Genomic DNA, 11,393 nt, shown 5'->3' with positions numbered 1-11,393 from the left:
GTCGCGCAAAATTCAAATCTATATGTCACATGCGTGTGTAAATAAGAACAAATATATTAATACATTAATAAATATAAATAATATTAATTAATATTATTTATTAATATAATAATAAATATATTAATAATTTTAAAAATATCGAAAATTCAATACACTGTAAATATCTTAAATCTTCGTTGATATGCACATGCATATAAATTATAATTAATATTATAATATAGATAATTATTATATTAATATATTTAATATAATAAAAATATCAGAGTATATAGTATTGGGTAATTATAACGCATACAATTTCATAACAAAATATGGAATATTTATGTATTCTATGTACAAAGTTTTACAAAACAAAAATTATTTAAATGATTAATCTAATCTAACATCTTTGAAAATTTTTTAATTCACTTATATGTATAAATAACATTTCCAAACTTGTTCAAAATTGTTCTAAACGCACTTATAATTCATCTCTATCTTCATCGTAATCATGGTTAGTAATATAATTATTAGAATCAATCTCATCATCTGCATTAATATCTTCATCATCCTCATCAATATAATCATCATTACAGATATTTGAGATCTTCGTGCAAAGCATTTCTTTTTTATTTAATTTATTATTAACATATAATGATATTATATCGTCTTCAAATTCTCCAACTATATCGCTACACTAAAAACATTAGCATAAAATAATGAATAAGAACACATTCAGAATTAATATTCAAATATAATAAGTAGTATAAGTAACACTTACATAATGCTGGAGACTTTTATTTAAATCACCATCTTGAATTACATCAACTTCACTCATTAAAGGATTCATACTACCCGAAGACATGAGATTTAAAATTGTCAATTGATTGTTAGACTTTTTTGTTGCTCTCACATAATCTGTCATTTTCTCACAGATATTATCCAAGACATCGGAGATATATACTTCTGATTGGCTTAACGGAACCTTGAAATAAAAAAATTCATATTAATATAGTGAAAATTGAATATATATATAATTTACAAAATATAATATAAAAATGATTAAAATATTTCTAAAATTTAATACATTGACTGCAAAATATATCCTAGCTAACTTTCCATTCTCCTAACGAGATTATTTTATTTTACAATGCATATGTAATCATTTTAAAAATTTCAATAAATACAAATATTAATTTGTTTACAATCTACTTTTTATGCTCTTTTGTATTATTATATCAAATCTCGCAAATATAATGGCATATTATACATACATATTGTAACACATCTTATGACAGTCATCAGTGAATAATCATCATGACGATGAATTTGTTAATAATGATAATTTTTATATTATTTCTTTTTATTATCTACTTACTTTTTTATGTATAGTGTTTCCCTTAGCATCCATTCTATATACACCTACTTCGACTAAAGTGTTAGGATTGGCTTTGGATATTTCATCCTGTAATTCTTTCATAGTTGCCCTACAAACTGAAAGATGCAACAATTATTTTTCCACTACTAATAACTCTGCAATTTTATAGTTATTAGAATGATCATAAACTGGAATTTATTTCTACCTAAACATTTCAAATGCTTTAAATCAATGTCTGTAGATTCCGCAGTAAATATGTTTATCAAAAATAGGCTCACAAATAACAAGCCTCTCATCTGCAAAGAGATAAATTAATCAATTTCGGATTTCATATAATATTTCTCACAGAAAGCTAAATTTACTCATTATTCATTTTTTGGTGCATATGTATAAGAATCAAAGAAAAATTCCTTACCTTGTACATCAATTATTGTGCAAGTTACAATACACTTTTAATTGTACAATACTTTTTTCACAATCCTATATATCTAAAAGATTTATATGAGCTACAGCGTGCGATACGTGTACCGTACATTCTCCGAAATCGAGAGTATAGAATCTTATCAAATTCGTATAAACGAATGATAATTCGCAACGTGTAATGTCTAATAGTGCCAACTGTTTAACCTGAAATAGAGGTTACAATAATTAATTATCCACAGCAAAAAATTATAAATATTGAATTAATGCTAGTTATGCAAATTCGACATCGATAATACAAACATTGGATAGCTCTTCATTTATTTTGTCAATTATTTTACAATGATTATTTTATAAAACTAATATTGAAACGTTGGTAGTGTAATTGTGTTAGTATATAATCTAACCTAATCTCAGTTTGTATAGAAATGCTAAAAAAAATTATTAATTGGAAACAATAGATAATATCTACCTTGCATTATTTAATAGTAAAATTAGTGAACTTTATAATTTACTGAAAAACAAGTGTTTTTAAAGAGTCTTTAAATGCTCATATTTCTCTATATGTAGAGACTGCATTGCACCCTCTAAAAATATTTTTTGTTTAATAATAAACTATATTAACTAATTATTCATCATACTTTTCTTTTCAATATATTATAGAGTTCACTGAAATATATTACGTTTGGTGCGAGTTTATTAATGGCAGTTTATGCGCAAAGACAGATAATTTAAGATAGTTTATAAAAGTTTACGTGCAAGCTATAGAAGTCATAGCTTTGTATAAATATATCAAATGTCATATTATAAAATACATACAACAATTTTCTATTTTATAATCTCATTCAATTAAAAATTCTAAATACTTTTTTATAATTTATATAATTACAATTTTCCATTATAAATTTACTTAATAGTTTAGGCTGATCACCAAATTGAAACAAATTATAAATATCAAAACTTTCAAAAATTTGGAGATACAATTTATTGAATATATACATGTATTATATAACAAATTTGACTGATGCACTAGTGTGTACTTGTGCACATTAAAGATTATTGTACATAAATTTACAATAGCATAAGTAACTAAAATAGTGAAATAATAAATATTATCATTATTCCTACTAAACAACACACACACAATAACAATAACTCTTATTTTACTTTTTTAAATACTTATGCTATTATAAATTTGTGTATAAAAATCTTTATGTGCACCTGTGCACATTAGTGCATCTAACCAAATTCACTAATAAAAATATTTGTTTCAAGACTTGAAACTCCCATAAAAAAAAAAAAAAGAAAAAGAAATCAATTTAGTCTTTAGATTAAAATTATTGCAAGTATGTAAAGGCACGTCTTTATAATAGTAAATAAAATGAATTTGAATAGATCAGTGATCACGGTTCCATCTCCAAATAGTCGCGTCATCGCAGACGCATAATAATATGGAACCATCTCGACTTAAACTAGTTTGTCGGATCGGCGCGGTGCAACGAGGATGCTGAAGGGACGAGCTGCGCACTTGCCCAGGCTCTTCCATGTCCAAGTCCCAAACGTATGTGCGACCGACTTGATTACCTAGCGCAATCGTGCGCTGCCAAAAGTCCATGGAGAAGCGTATAAACCAAATGTCACATTCCTTAAATTCGAAACGATGCATGACCGTTGCGCTAGTTTCTCCGTTGCGCAATTGCGAATCCTCGAGTCTACCCGGTTTCCAGCACACAATGCAGTTCTCACAGGATTTGCTCAGAATAAAATCACCGAACCATTTCACACAATCGACATAGTTTCGATGAACGTCGCGAGTGGTGAAATCTGGAAAATGTTGGAGTATAGAGTCGAAGGGTCTACCATTGCGGGTGGGATTACAGTGATAGGACTGCTTTATCGCCTCCTGCATGTCCGGTTTGTCCAGGGACCATAGTTTGAGAGCATGGTCCATTCCGCATGAAATGATCCGTTGACCTCGTATGTCGAAATCGGCGCTCAGTACTTCGTCGCGGTGACCTTCAACTCCACCAAAGATCGCGATGCACACGTCCGTCTTGATGTTCCATAATCTTAAAGCATGATCTTTTGATGCAGAAAGCAATATGTTTGGATCCCTTGGATGAATTTTTAGCTCATTTATCGCGTGCCCATGACCGATATAGTGCTTGATGCAGGTCATCGTCGCGGGACTAATAATTCGTATGACTCCGCGCGATCCGGCCACGGATAATAGAGGCTTCCCGGAATCATCGTACGTCCAAGCGCATGTGTAAAAATTCTCCTCCGTGTCAGGATCAGCGTAACACTGTTGCAATCGTATATTTCCACTTTGTGGGCATTCGTAGATGCTCACGCGATTACTTCCCACAGAAGCGAATATCAACGGTTCGCCCTCTTTCAAATGATAATTGAACTGCACGCCAAACAATGGTTGGCCATGATCCTCCTTGACGTTACAGCAATATTTGTACATTGGTTTGTCCGTAGAAGGCTTGTACTTGGCTGTTTTACTCCTGCGACGACCTTTTCGTCTGTAACGGGCGCTTCGAGTGGGCGTATCGCTGCGATGAGTGCCGGCAGTTGAATTACTCCCGATGCTGCATTCAGTGACGTCACTGTCATTCTCACTATCTTCCTGGCTAGAGGCGTACGCTTTACCGGTTGACTTCTTCATCTTGCAATATATTGGTTCTAGTGTTATATTGCAATTAAGGAGGAGAAAAACTCACATGTACAGTTTTACATTTAATCTCTGAGCAAAATGCAATTTAAAGCACCGGTACAATTCATGTCCTATACACTGTGGATCTTAGGAATATTGCATCACTGTTCCAATAACTGGTATGCCACTATTTAATCCTAATATTCCTTCCATTATATTTAAAATCCTACTCCCTAAATAAACGCAGGCTTGCATATCCTAAAATAAAAGATATAATTTTAGATACAAATGTTTTAAATATTGTAATAAAAAACCTTAATAAAGCAAAATTCTTACAAAAACATTAGCAGAGAGGAAACGAATATTGTACTTGTGACAAAGTGCTTTTGTTCTGTGTATTAGTCCCATAACATTACATATTCCATTGCAATTTACTAGACATGTTGCACCAGAGATTACATAGTATTCATCTACTATTGCTATATTAGCTTCTATCTAAAAAATTAACAATTAATAAAGAGATTAATACTAATTAATAGCAATGAAAAACGAAAAATAATAACATAATAAAAGAATACACTAAAAGCATGTACTAGTGCATACTTAGAATATGCATTTGTACATACTCATATATAAAAAAGACTTACCTCTGATAAGGTATACACAGTTCTTAAGTCGGAAGCAAAAATAATAAAATCTACAGAGATATCTGTCTTTGCTTTTACAACATCGGTGATAGATTCACATTGATATACAGATATGTGCCATCTCCTCTCCCTTGCACTATGATGTAAGCCTTCCGATATTCTGTGACATAGTTCAGTAGATCCTACTATCTGTGAAAATATATTTTGTATCAGAAATATATCTATATAACAGAAATTATGCATTAAATATTGCTAATATGTTCAATAAATCAATATATTTGGCAAAAAATTCTTGCAACTTATAAAAAAGTTTATTTTATAAAGTCTTTTTACTTATATTTTTTCATATAAAAAATTATTGTCAGTTATAACACAATTGACTGCACTGAATATTAAATAAATCTTCACCCATTTGTATATACTTTATTTCTGTAAGAGAACAAAAATATAAAGTAGCTAAACAAATACATAACCATAAACTGTGAATTTTCTGAATGCTGACCTTATATAACATTATGCAAAAAGATTAAACATTAAGTTATTTATACTTTATTAACATATTTACATATTTTGACAGAAAACAAAAAACAGTGTCATTTACACCAGTTTAGATGAAATAGAATAAAAATTAATTAGTTTGCAGCATCAAATATATATATAACGCACATTTTGTTATATCATAAAAAAATTGTCTTCTTTTTGCTTCTCATTTACGATTAATAAAAAATATAAATCTAATAATAATTTTATTAATGAAAAAACATGAATATATGAATAAAATTTTAAAGATCAAAATACATAAATTTATGGCAACAGAGCCGAAAGCAGCAGTTTCCTCTTATTTCCCGGAAACGTATAAATGACAGCAAAGTAGAAACAAACAACGCTTTTTCGATGTTTTCAATTTTTTTAACGCAGCATTTAACTCACCATGAAAGCAATCAAACATCCATCTCTTCGCACGCTACCGCTTTTGAAGATTTCAGCCATGATTGTGATGCTAGACGGTTGGACCGGTAATGTCTAGCAGACGCCTTTTACCTTCAGTGAGTCACCGTAAAAGTGATCTCTCTAGAAATTCCCTATCCGTTCACCAATCGGCGTATTCGACAAATATTTGAAAATATATTCGGAGAATAGAGTAATATTGAATCAACCAATCAGAAGAAAGAAATCTTCGCTTCTTTTGTTCTGATTGGTCGATAATTTGCCAATTAATTGTCAAATAGAGAGTTTCCCAGAACCTCACAATTTTCTTCCGACAGCTAATCAGCTATTCACAGTTGACACAGCAAAACGAGGGATGAGAGAAAGAAGACAGAGAGAGAGAGAGAGAGAGAGAGAGAGAGAGAGAATGAATGAATGAAATATTGTCTAATATGTAAAATATTAAAATACAATTTGCAAATTAACGTAAATATCTTATTGGAGAAAATTTAAGTTGCGAATTTAATTTATTAACAATTGCTAATACTTCCAAAGGTAAGAGAAATATCCATTGTCTAACTGCTGTATATTTACAATTTTTAATTTGTTTATAAACACTTTCATAGAGAAAAAGATAATACCATTCTCTCACCAGTATCACGTCTAAGGATCGTCTGGAGTTTGATTTGAAATTATATCAGTTTTGAAATAAGAATAATTTACTTTTTGCAATGGCATCTAATATTATGTCAAGTGACAATTGGAAATTAAATTGTATTCTGGGAACTGGAGGTTTTGGAATTGTCGAACTTTGGGAACATGTCCAGAGTGGCAAAAAACTTGGTAAACTGCAATATAATTATAAATATAAACCTTTCCAATTATATATATATATTATTGTGCAAGAGATTATTTAAGAGAATATTTGATAATAAGATAAAATTGATTTCAGCGATTAAAAAATGCAAATGGAATTACTCACAATTGACTCCGATGCAACAAATAAGATGGGTCAATGAAGTTGATATAATGAAACGTTTGAGTCATCCAAATATTATAAAAACAGAATGTATTCCATTTAAGCTTCCAAATGTAGAAGAAAAACTGCCAGTTTTGTGTATGGAATATTGTAAAAAAGGAGATTTAAGAAAAGTTGTATTTTAAGTTATTTATTATATATTATATAAAATATATATTTCTAAAAAATTAAATTTTATCATTAATGGAATAATCGTGATGTGTTTTTTCTTACAGATATTAAATCAACCAAAAAATTGTTGTGGAATTAATGAAACAGAAGCAATCAAAATAATGACTGAAGTCTCATCAGCTGTAGAATATTTGCATTCTTTTAACATAACTCATAGAGACTTGAAACCAGAAAACATAGTTTTACAAAATGAAAAGAATGTGGTAAGAAAATATAATTTTAATTAGTCGCTTCTTTATTAAAAATTAGTAAGTTATCCAATTACATATAAATTATATTACAGCTATCATACAAACTAATAGATCTTGGATATGCCAAAGAACTTGGAGAAAAGAGTATATCCGCATCTTTAGTAGGCACATTAAATTATGTTGCTCCAGAAATTCTTTGGAAAGAGACATACAGTTGTTCTGTTGATTATTGGAGTTTAGGAATATTATTTTATGAACTTTTAACTGGAATAAGACCATTTTTACCAACAATGCAACATACTATGGAATGGTAAAAAAACTAAACATATAATGTAATGGATAGTGATTATCAAAAGCAGTCTGTGTTGAATTATAAATTTAATGTAATTTTACAGGATGAAATACATTCAGAATAAAAGTTATGATGATATTTATGCCTGTCAAAAGGAAGGAAAAGTCATTTTTGGGAAAGATATTCAAAATCCAACTCATTTATCAAAGTAAAAGCATATTGTGTACATTTTTTGTAATTTATCAATCTTAAATGTATAGTATTGTAGTGCTAAAATAACTTTTTACACATTCTTTGATATAATTTTTTATATTTATATGTATATCTAATTATATTTTTCTTTACAAGTTGTCTCCGAAGTAAAATGGTCCAATGGTTCAGGCTAGTGTTACAATGGGACCCTCATAAAAGAGGTAGAATAATCGACAAATTTGGTACATCTCATTTGGTAGTATTTACAATGTTGAAACATGCATTACTAAACAAGGTATATTTGTGTAAAAGTTAAATACATTTTATTCTTGCTTTTTCTTCTTTCTTAATATATATTTTTTGCATATAGGTAATATATATTTTCTGTGTGCCTTTTTACAAGATTAATACATATGAAATTAACAGTGTCACTATTATCAGAGATCTTCAGTTATTAATAGAGAAAGATACTAATATCGAGGTTAAACATCAAGTGCTAACAGATTACAATGGTGTTTTGCTTACTGAAAGTACTGCATCAGTTATTTCGCAAACTAATGTATGTATATCTATTACATATAATGCCACAAGATATAAAACATTTTTTAATTTATTATAATTTTGCCATAGGATCACATTTTCTTTCTCTTCAGAAACGAATGTTGTTTAATAGAAGATATACCTAAATCAAATATTCCTACAGAAGTGGAAAAAATGTTAATACAATCGAAAATTGAATTAAATTATGAAGTATTGAAAGATTATTATCGCCATGTGATATACTTTACAACTAAAGAAGTGAATTTATTTCAATTATATATTTTTGCTCTTAGTATAAATATGTAAGTCTTTCATATAATATTAATCGTCATCTATATTTTTACAGTTAGTAAATAAATTGTATCTAATATTACATAATTGTAACATCTAACATATTTCAGAGATTTATTGCATCAAAAAATCAATATGTTTAATACAAACATGGAAATGACATTGGAAAATACAAAGGCTCTTATAGATCAAGTGCATATAATTCGTATAAAATATATGAACATAAGGGAAGACGCGACTGATAGAAAAGAAATACAGGTCTATTTTGAGAAAGTTGATAATTTGGTTAGTGCAGCAGATCAAATAAAGATGCAATTTATGTATCTGAAAGAAGATAATGATAAATTGACAAAGAAAGCTCAAAGTATCGATTGTGTGAAATATTTATCAGAATTGTAAGTAATGAATATTATTTGGTCTCATATTTTGATATTCTTAAATTAATGTTTTTATATAGATATGATAAGATGTGCGATCTATATCTGGAATTTAAAGAAGAAAGTCCTTATAAGACAACAAAGCCGCAGAAAATGGTAAAATTAGTGTTTTCATTTTTGTCTACACGGGAAGTGCAACTTCATAATAAAAATATAGCTGATATTATTAGGTATTAAAAATTTGTGCAAAAAGTAAGCTCCAATTTAAGCTTTTACTTGTATAATAAATGCATCTGTATTTTTAATAGTCAAATAGATAAATTGAATGATGGACTATCGAAGCTGGAGAAAATATTCAATTCTGTTACTATCATGACGAAATTATATTGGACAGAATATCAGTTAATCGCACAATCGGACATTCCTCCTCAGCAGTATAACAACGCATCCTTGGATATGTCTACCACTGAATTAAATAAGATATTGCAATCAGAAGACAATGTGATATACAATAACTTGACCATACGTTACAAGTAAATTTCCTATAGTTATAATATTCAGTTTAATCTTCAGGAAACAAATTTATCTTAGATTCTGATTTTTTAGATTAGACAACTTTATAGCTGAAATGCAGAAAAAATGTCACGAAATGGTTAATTTGGATCCATGATTAAAAATATAGAACTCGTGCATATGTATATTCTAATTTATACATGTAGTTGTAAAGTAGTTTAACAAACTACATATTTTAATTTCCAACTTTAATGTATTTAGTTATTAAAATCCGTTCGTCTTATGTGCGTGGGACATAATGCCGTACACCCCACTTGATGTTGGCATGTTTATCGGTTTTAACAAACGTGTAAACTGGTTTATTTAGCCATTGTTCCGATTTTATTATTTGATATCTATTGTTTCGACCTGTTAAAAATATATATATTTGTTAAGTAGTATTTACAAATTCTCTTTTTTATAAAGTAGTTTTGTATAAAAAGAGCTTTAAAAAATGCTACAAGTATTTTAAAATATACTTATTATATAATTTAGAAAGAATGTACTTAGATGAATATTATAAGAAATATAGTTATTTTGAATACAAATAATACATATTATAGATCAAACTAAAAAGAATAGTGGCTGTGAAAAATATATACATATATATATATATATATATATATATATATATATATATATAAACTAATGAATTTATACATATATTTTTAGTTTAATGCACAATGTGAATACATAATTTGTATTAAATAAATTAATAAACTTCCATTTTACCTCAAATTAGATTTTTCTCACTGTAACTTACCCTTCTCAAGTGCAACAACAATCATGATATTTAGAAAAATGTAAAGGATGAAGTAGATTTTAAATGCCTGAAATATTTGCCATAAAATCTAATAGAATCAAATGTGTGAATATCTAATACATACGAGGGCGGTCCGATAAGTACTTAGCCTCACCGCCCGATGGTACCAGTATCGCAAGAGAGTTTTTCTATCGTGTGGTACATTCTCGTAGACGGCTAAACTGTCAAAATTTCAGCCAAATCGGACTCGTAGTTTTGTTTTGACCGCGTGTGGAAGCGGGCGTGTCCGCGGATTTTAGAAAAATGGAAAAAGAGCAATATCGGTCGGTGATTCGATTCTTGTTTTTGGAAGGGAAATCGCGCAGCGAAATCAAAGAGCGCCTGGATACTGTGTACGGTGACTCTTCTCCTTCGATGGCGACCGTCAAAAATTGGTTTAACGAGTTTCAACGTGGTCGCACGTCGGTTTTTGATGAGCCACGGCCAGGTGCCCCGAAAAGGGCTACCACGGAGGATAACGTGACAAAAATCCACGATCTCGTATTGGCAGACCGCCGATTGAAGGTGCGCGAGATAGCTGAAACAGTAGGCATCTCAAAAGACCGCGTAGGTCATATCCTGCATGAACTTTTGGGCATGAGAAAGCTATCGGCGCTATGGGTGCCGCGTTTGCTCACTCCGGACAACAAACGCAACCGTGAGACCACTTCAGAGCAGTGTTTGACGCTGTTTAAGCGCAATCCGAAGGAGTTTCTGCGTCGTTTCGTGACCGTCGACGAAACATGGATCCACTGGTACACACCAGAGACCAAGGAACAGTCGAAACAGTGGACTTCACCCGGCGAACGTGCTCCGAAGAAGGCGAAGACTGTCTTATCGGCCGGAAAGGTGATGGCCACCGTTTTCTGGGATTCACAAGGTGTGATCTACATCGACTATCTGGAGAAGGGCAAAACGGTCACAGGGCTTTAC

The 11,393-nt window shown here is 30.1% G+C and overlaps 4 protein-coding genes across 6 annotated transcripts; 1 reads left to right on the top strand and 3 right to left on the bottom strand.

The window, feature by feature from the left end:
- Window positions 1-297: 297 nt before the first annotated feature.
- Window positions 298-1,940, bottom strand: sel (canopy family protein seele). The gene is made up of 5 exons (XM_029311745.2): window positions 1,773-1,940; window positions 1,563-1,653; window positions 1,358-1,473; window positions 761-964; window positions 298-676 (listed from the first exon to the last, which is right to left on the bottom strand). Exons 1-5 carry the CDS (start codon window positions 1,779-1,781, stop codon window positions 461-463), a joined length of 636 nt encoding a protein of 211 aa, XP_029167578.1. The 5' UTR covers window positions 1,782-1,940; the 3' UTR covers window positions 298-460.
- A 727-nt stretch (window positions 1,941-2,667) lies between these two features.
- On the bottom strand, window positions 2,668-4,469 carry LOC114938022 (polycomb protein EED). Its single transcript, XM_029311746.2, has one exon. The coding sequence runs from the start codon at window positions 4,449-4,451 to the stop codon at window positions 3,174-3,176; it is 1,278 nt and encodes a 425-aa protein (XP_029167579.1). The 5' UTR covers window positions 4,452-4,469; the 3' UTR covers window positions 2,668-3,173.
- A 40-nt stretch (window positions 4,470-4,509) lies between these two features.
- Window positions 4,510-6,091, bottom strand: LOC114938024 (uncharacterized). The gene is made up of 4 exons (XM_029311747.1): window positions 6,017-6,091; window positions 5,087-5,275; window positions 4,776-4,934; window positions 4,510-4,697 (listed from the first exon to the last, which is right to left on the bottom strand). The coding sequence occupies exons 1-4, from the start codon at window positions 6,074-6,076 to the stop codon at window positions 4,587-4,589; spliced, it is 519 nt and encodes a 172-aa protein (XP_029167580.1). The 5' UTR covers window positions 6,077-6,091; the 3' UTR covers window positions 4,510-4,586.
- A 304-nt stretch (window positions 6,092-6,395) lies between these two features.
- IKKbeta (inhibitor of nuclear factor kappa B kinase subunit beta) lies at window positions 6,396-10,396 on the top strand. Of its 3 annotated transcripts, none has more exons than XM_029311647.2 (13): window positions 6,396-6,568; window positions 6,640-6,856; window positions 6,966-7,165; window positions 7,268-7,426; window positions 7,507-7,724; window positions 7,810-7,914; window positions 8,055-8,193; window positions 8,269-8,457; window positions 8,529-8,740; window positions 8,840-9,124; window positions 9,187-9,336; window positions 9,415-9,639; window positions 9,713-10,396. In XM_029311647.2, exons 2-13 carry the CDS (start codon window positions 6,745-6,747, stop codon window positions 9,774-9,776), a joined length of 2,058 nt encoding a protein of 685 aa, XP_029167480.2. In that variant the 5' UTR covers window positions 6,396-6,568; window positions 6,640-6,744; the 3' UTR covers window positions 9,777-10,396. The 3 variants fall into 3 exon arrangements, with proteins under 3 accessions (XP_029167480.2, XP_029167481.2, XP_085342237.1); XM_029311648.2 differs by having other exon boundaries at window positions 9,698-9,753; XM_085486111.1 differs by lacking the exon at window positions 8,269-8,457.
- The last annotated feature ends 997 nt before the right edge of the window (window positions 10,397-11,393 follow it).

This window comes from Nylanderia fulva, unplaced genomic scaffold (assembly GCF_048542155.1).
Source record: "Nylanderia fulva isolate GAGA-0341 unplaced genomic scaffold, ASM4854215v1 Scaffold4, whole genome shotgun sequence".
Lineage (NCBI taxonomy): Eukaryota > Metazoa > Arthropoda > Insecta > Hymenoptera > Formicidae > Nylanderia > Nylanderia fulva.
This window is presented reverse-complemented; position numbering and strand designations above follow the sequence as displayed.

Coding starts and splice junctions, on each gene's coding strand:
- LOC114938022 (XM_029311746.2), bottom strand. CDS start 4,451: ATGAAGAAGTCAACCGGTAAAGCGTACGCCTCTAGCCAGGAAGATAGT.
- LOC114938024 (XM_029311747.1), bottom strand. CDS start 6,076: ATGGCTGAAATCTTCAAAAGCGGTAGCGTGCGAAGAGATGGATGTTTG. Junction 4,935..5,086: donor CTGTGTATACCTTATCAGAG/GTAAGTCTTTTT, acceptor TTAATTTTTTAG/ATAGAAGCTAATATAGCAAT. Junction 4,698..4,775: donor TCCTCTCTGCTAATGTTTTT/GTAAGAATTTTG, acceptor CTTTTATTTTAG/GATATGCAAGCCTGCGTTTA.
- sel (XM_029311745.2), bottom strand. Junction 965..1,357: donor GAAACACTATACATAAAAAA/GTAAGTAGATAA, acceptor TTTTATTTCAAG/GTTCCGTTAAGCCAATCAGA. Junction 677..760: donor ATAAAAGTCTCCAGCATTAT/GTAAGTGTTACT, acceptor TAATGTTTTTAG/TGTAGCGATATAGTTGGAGA.
- IKKbeta (XM_029311647.2), top strand. CDS start 6,745: ATGGCATCTAATATTATGTCAAGTGACAATTGGAAATTAAATTGTATT. Junction 6,857..6,965: donor CCAGAGTGGCAAAAAACTTG/GTAAACTGCAAT, acceptor AATTGATTTCAG/CGATTAAAAAATGCAAATGG. Junction 7,915..8,054: donor AATCCAACTCATTTATCAAA/GTAAAAGCATAT, acceptor TTTCTTTACAAG/TTGTCTCCGAAGTAAAATGG.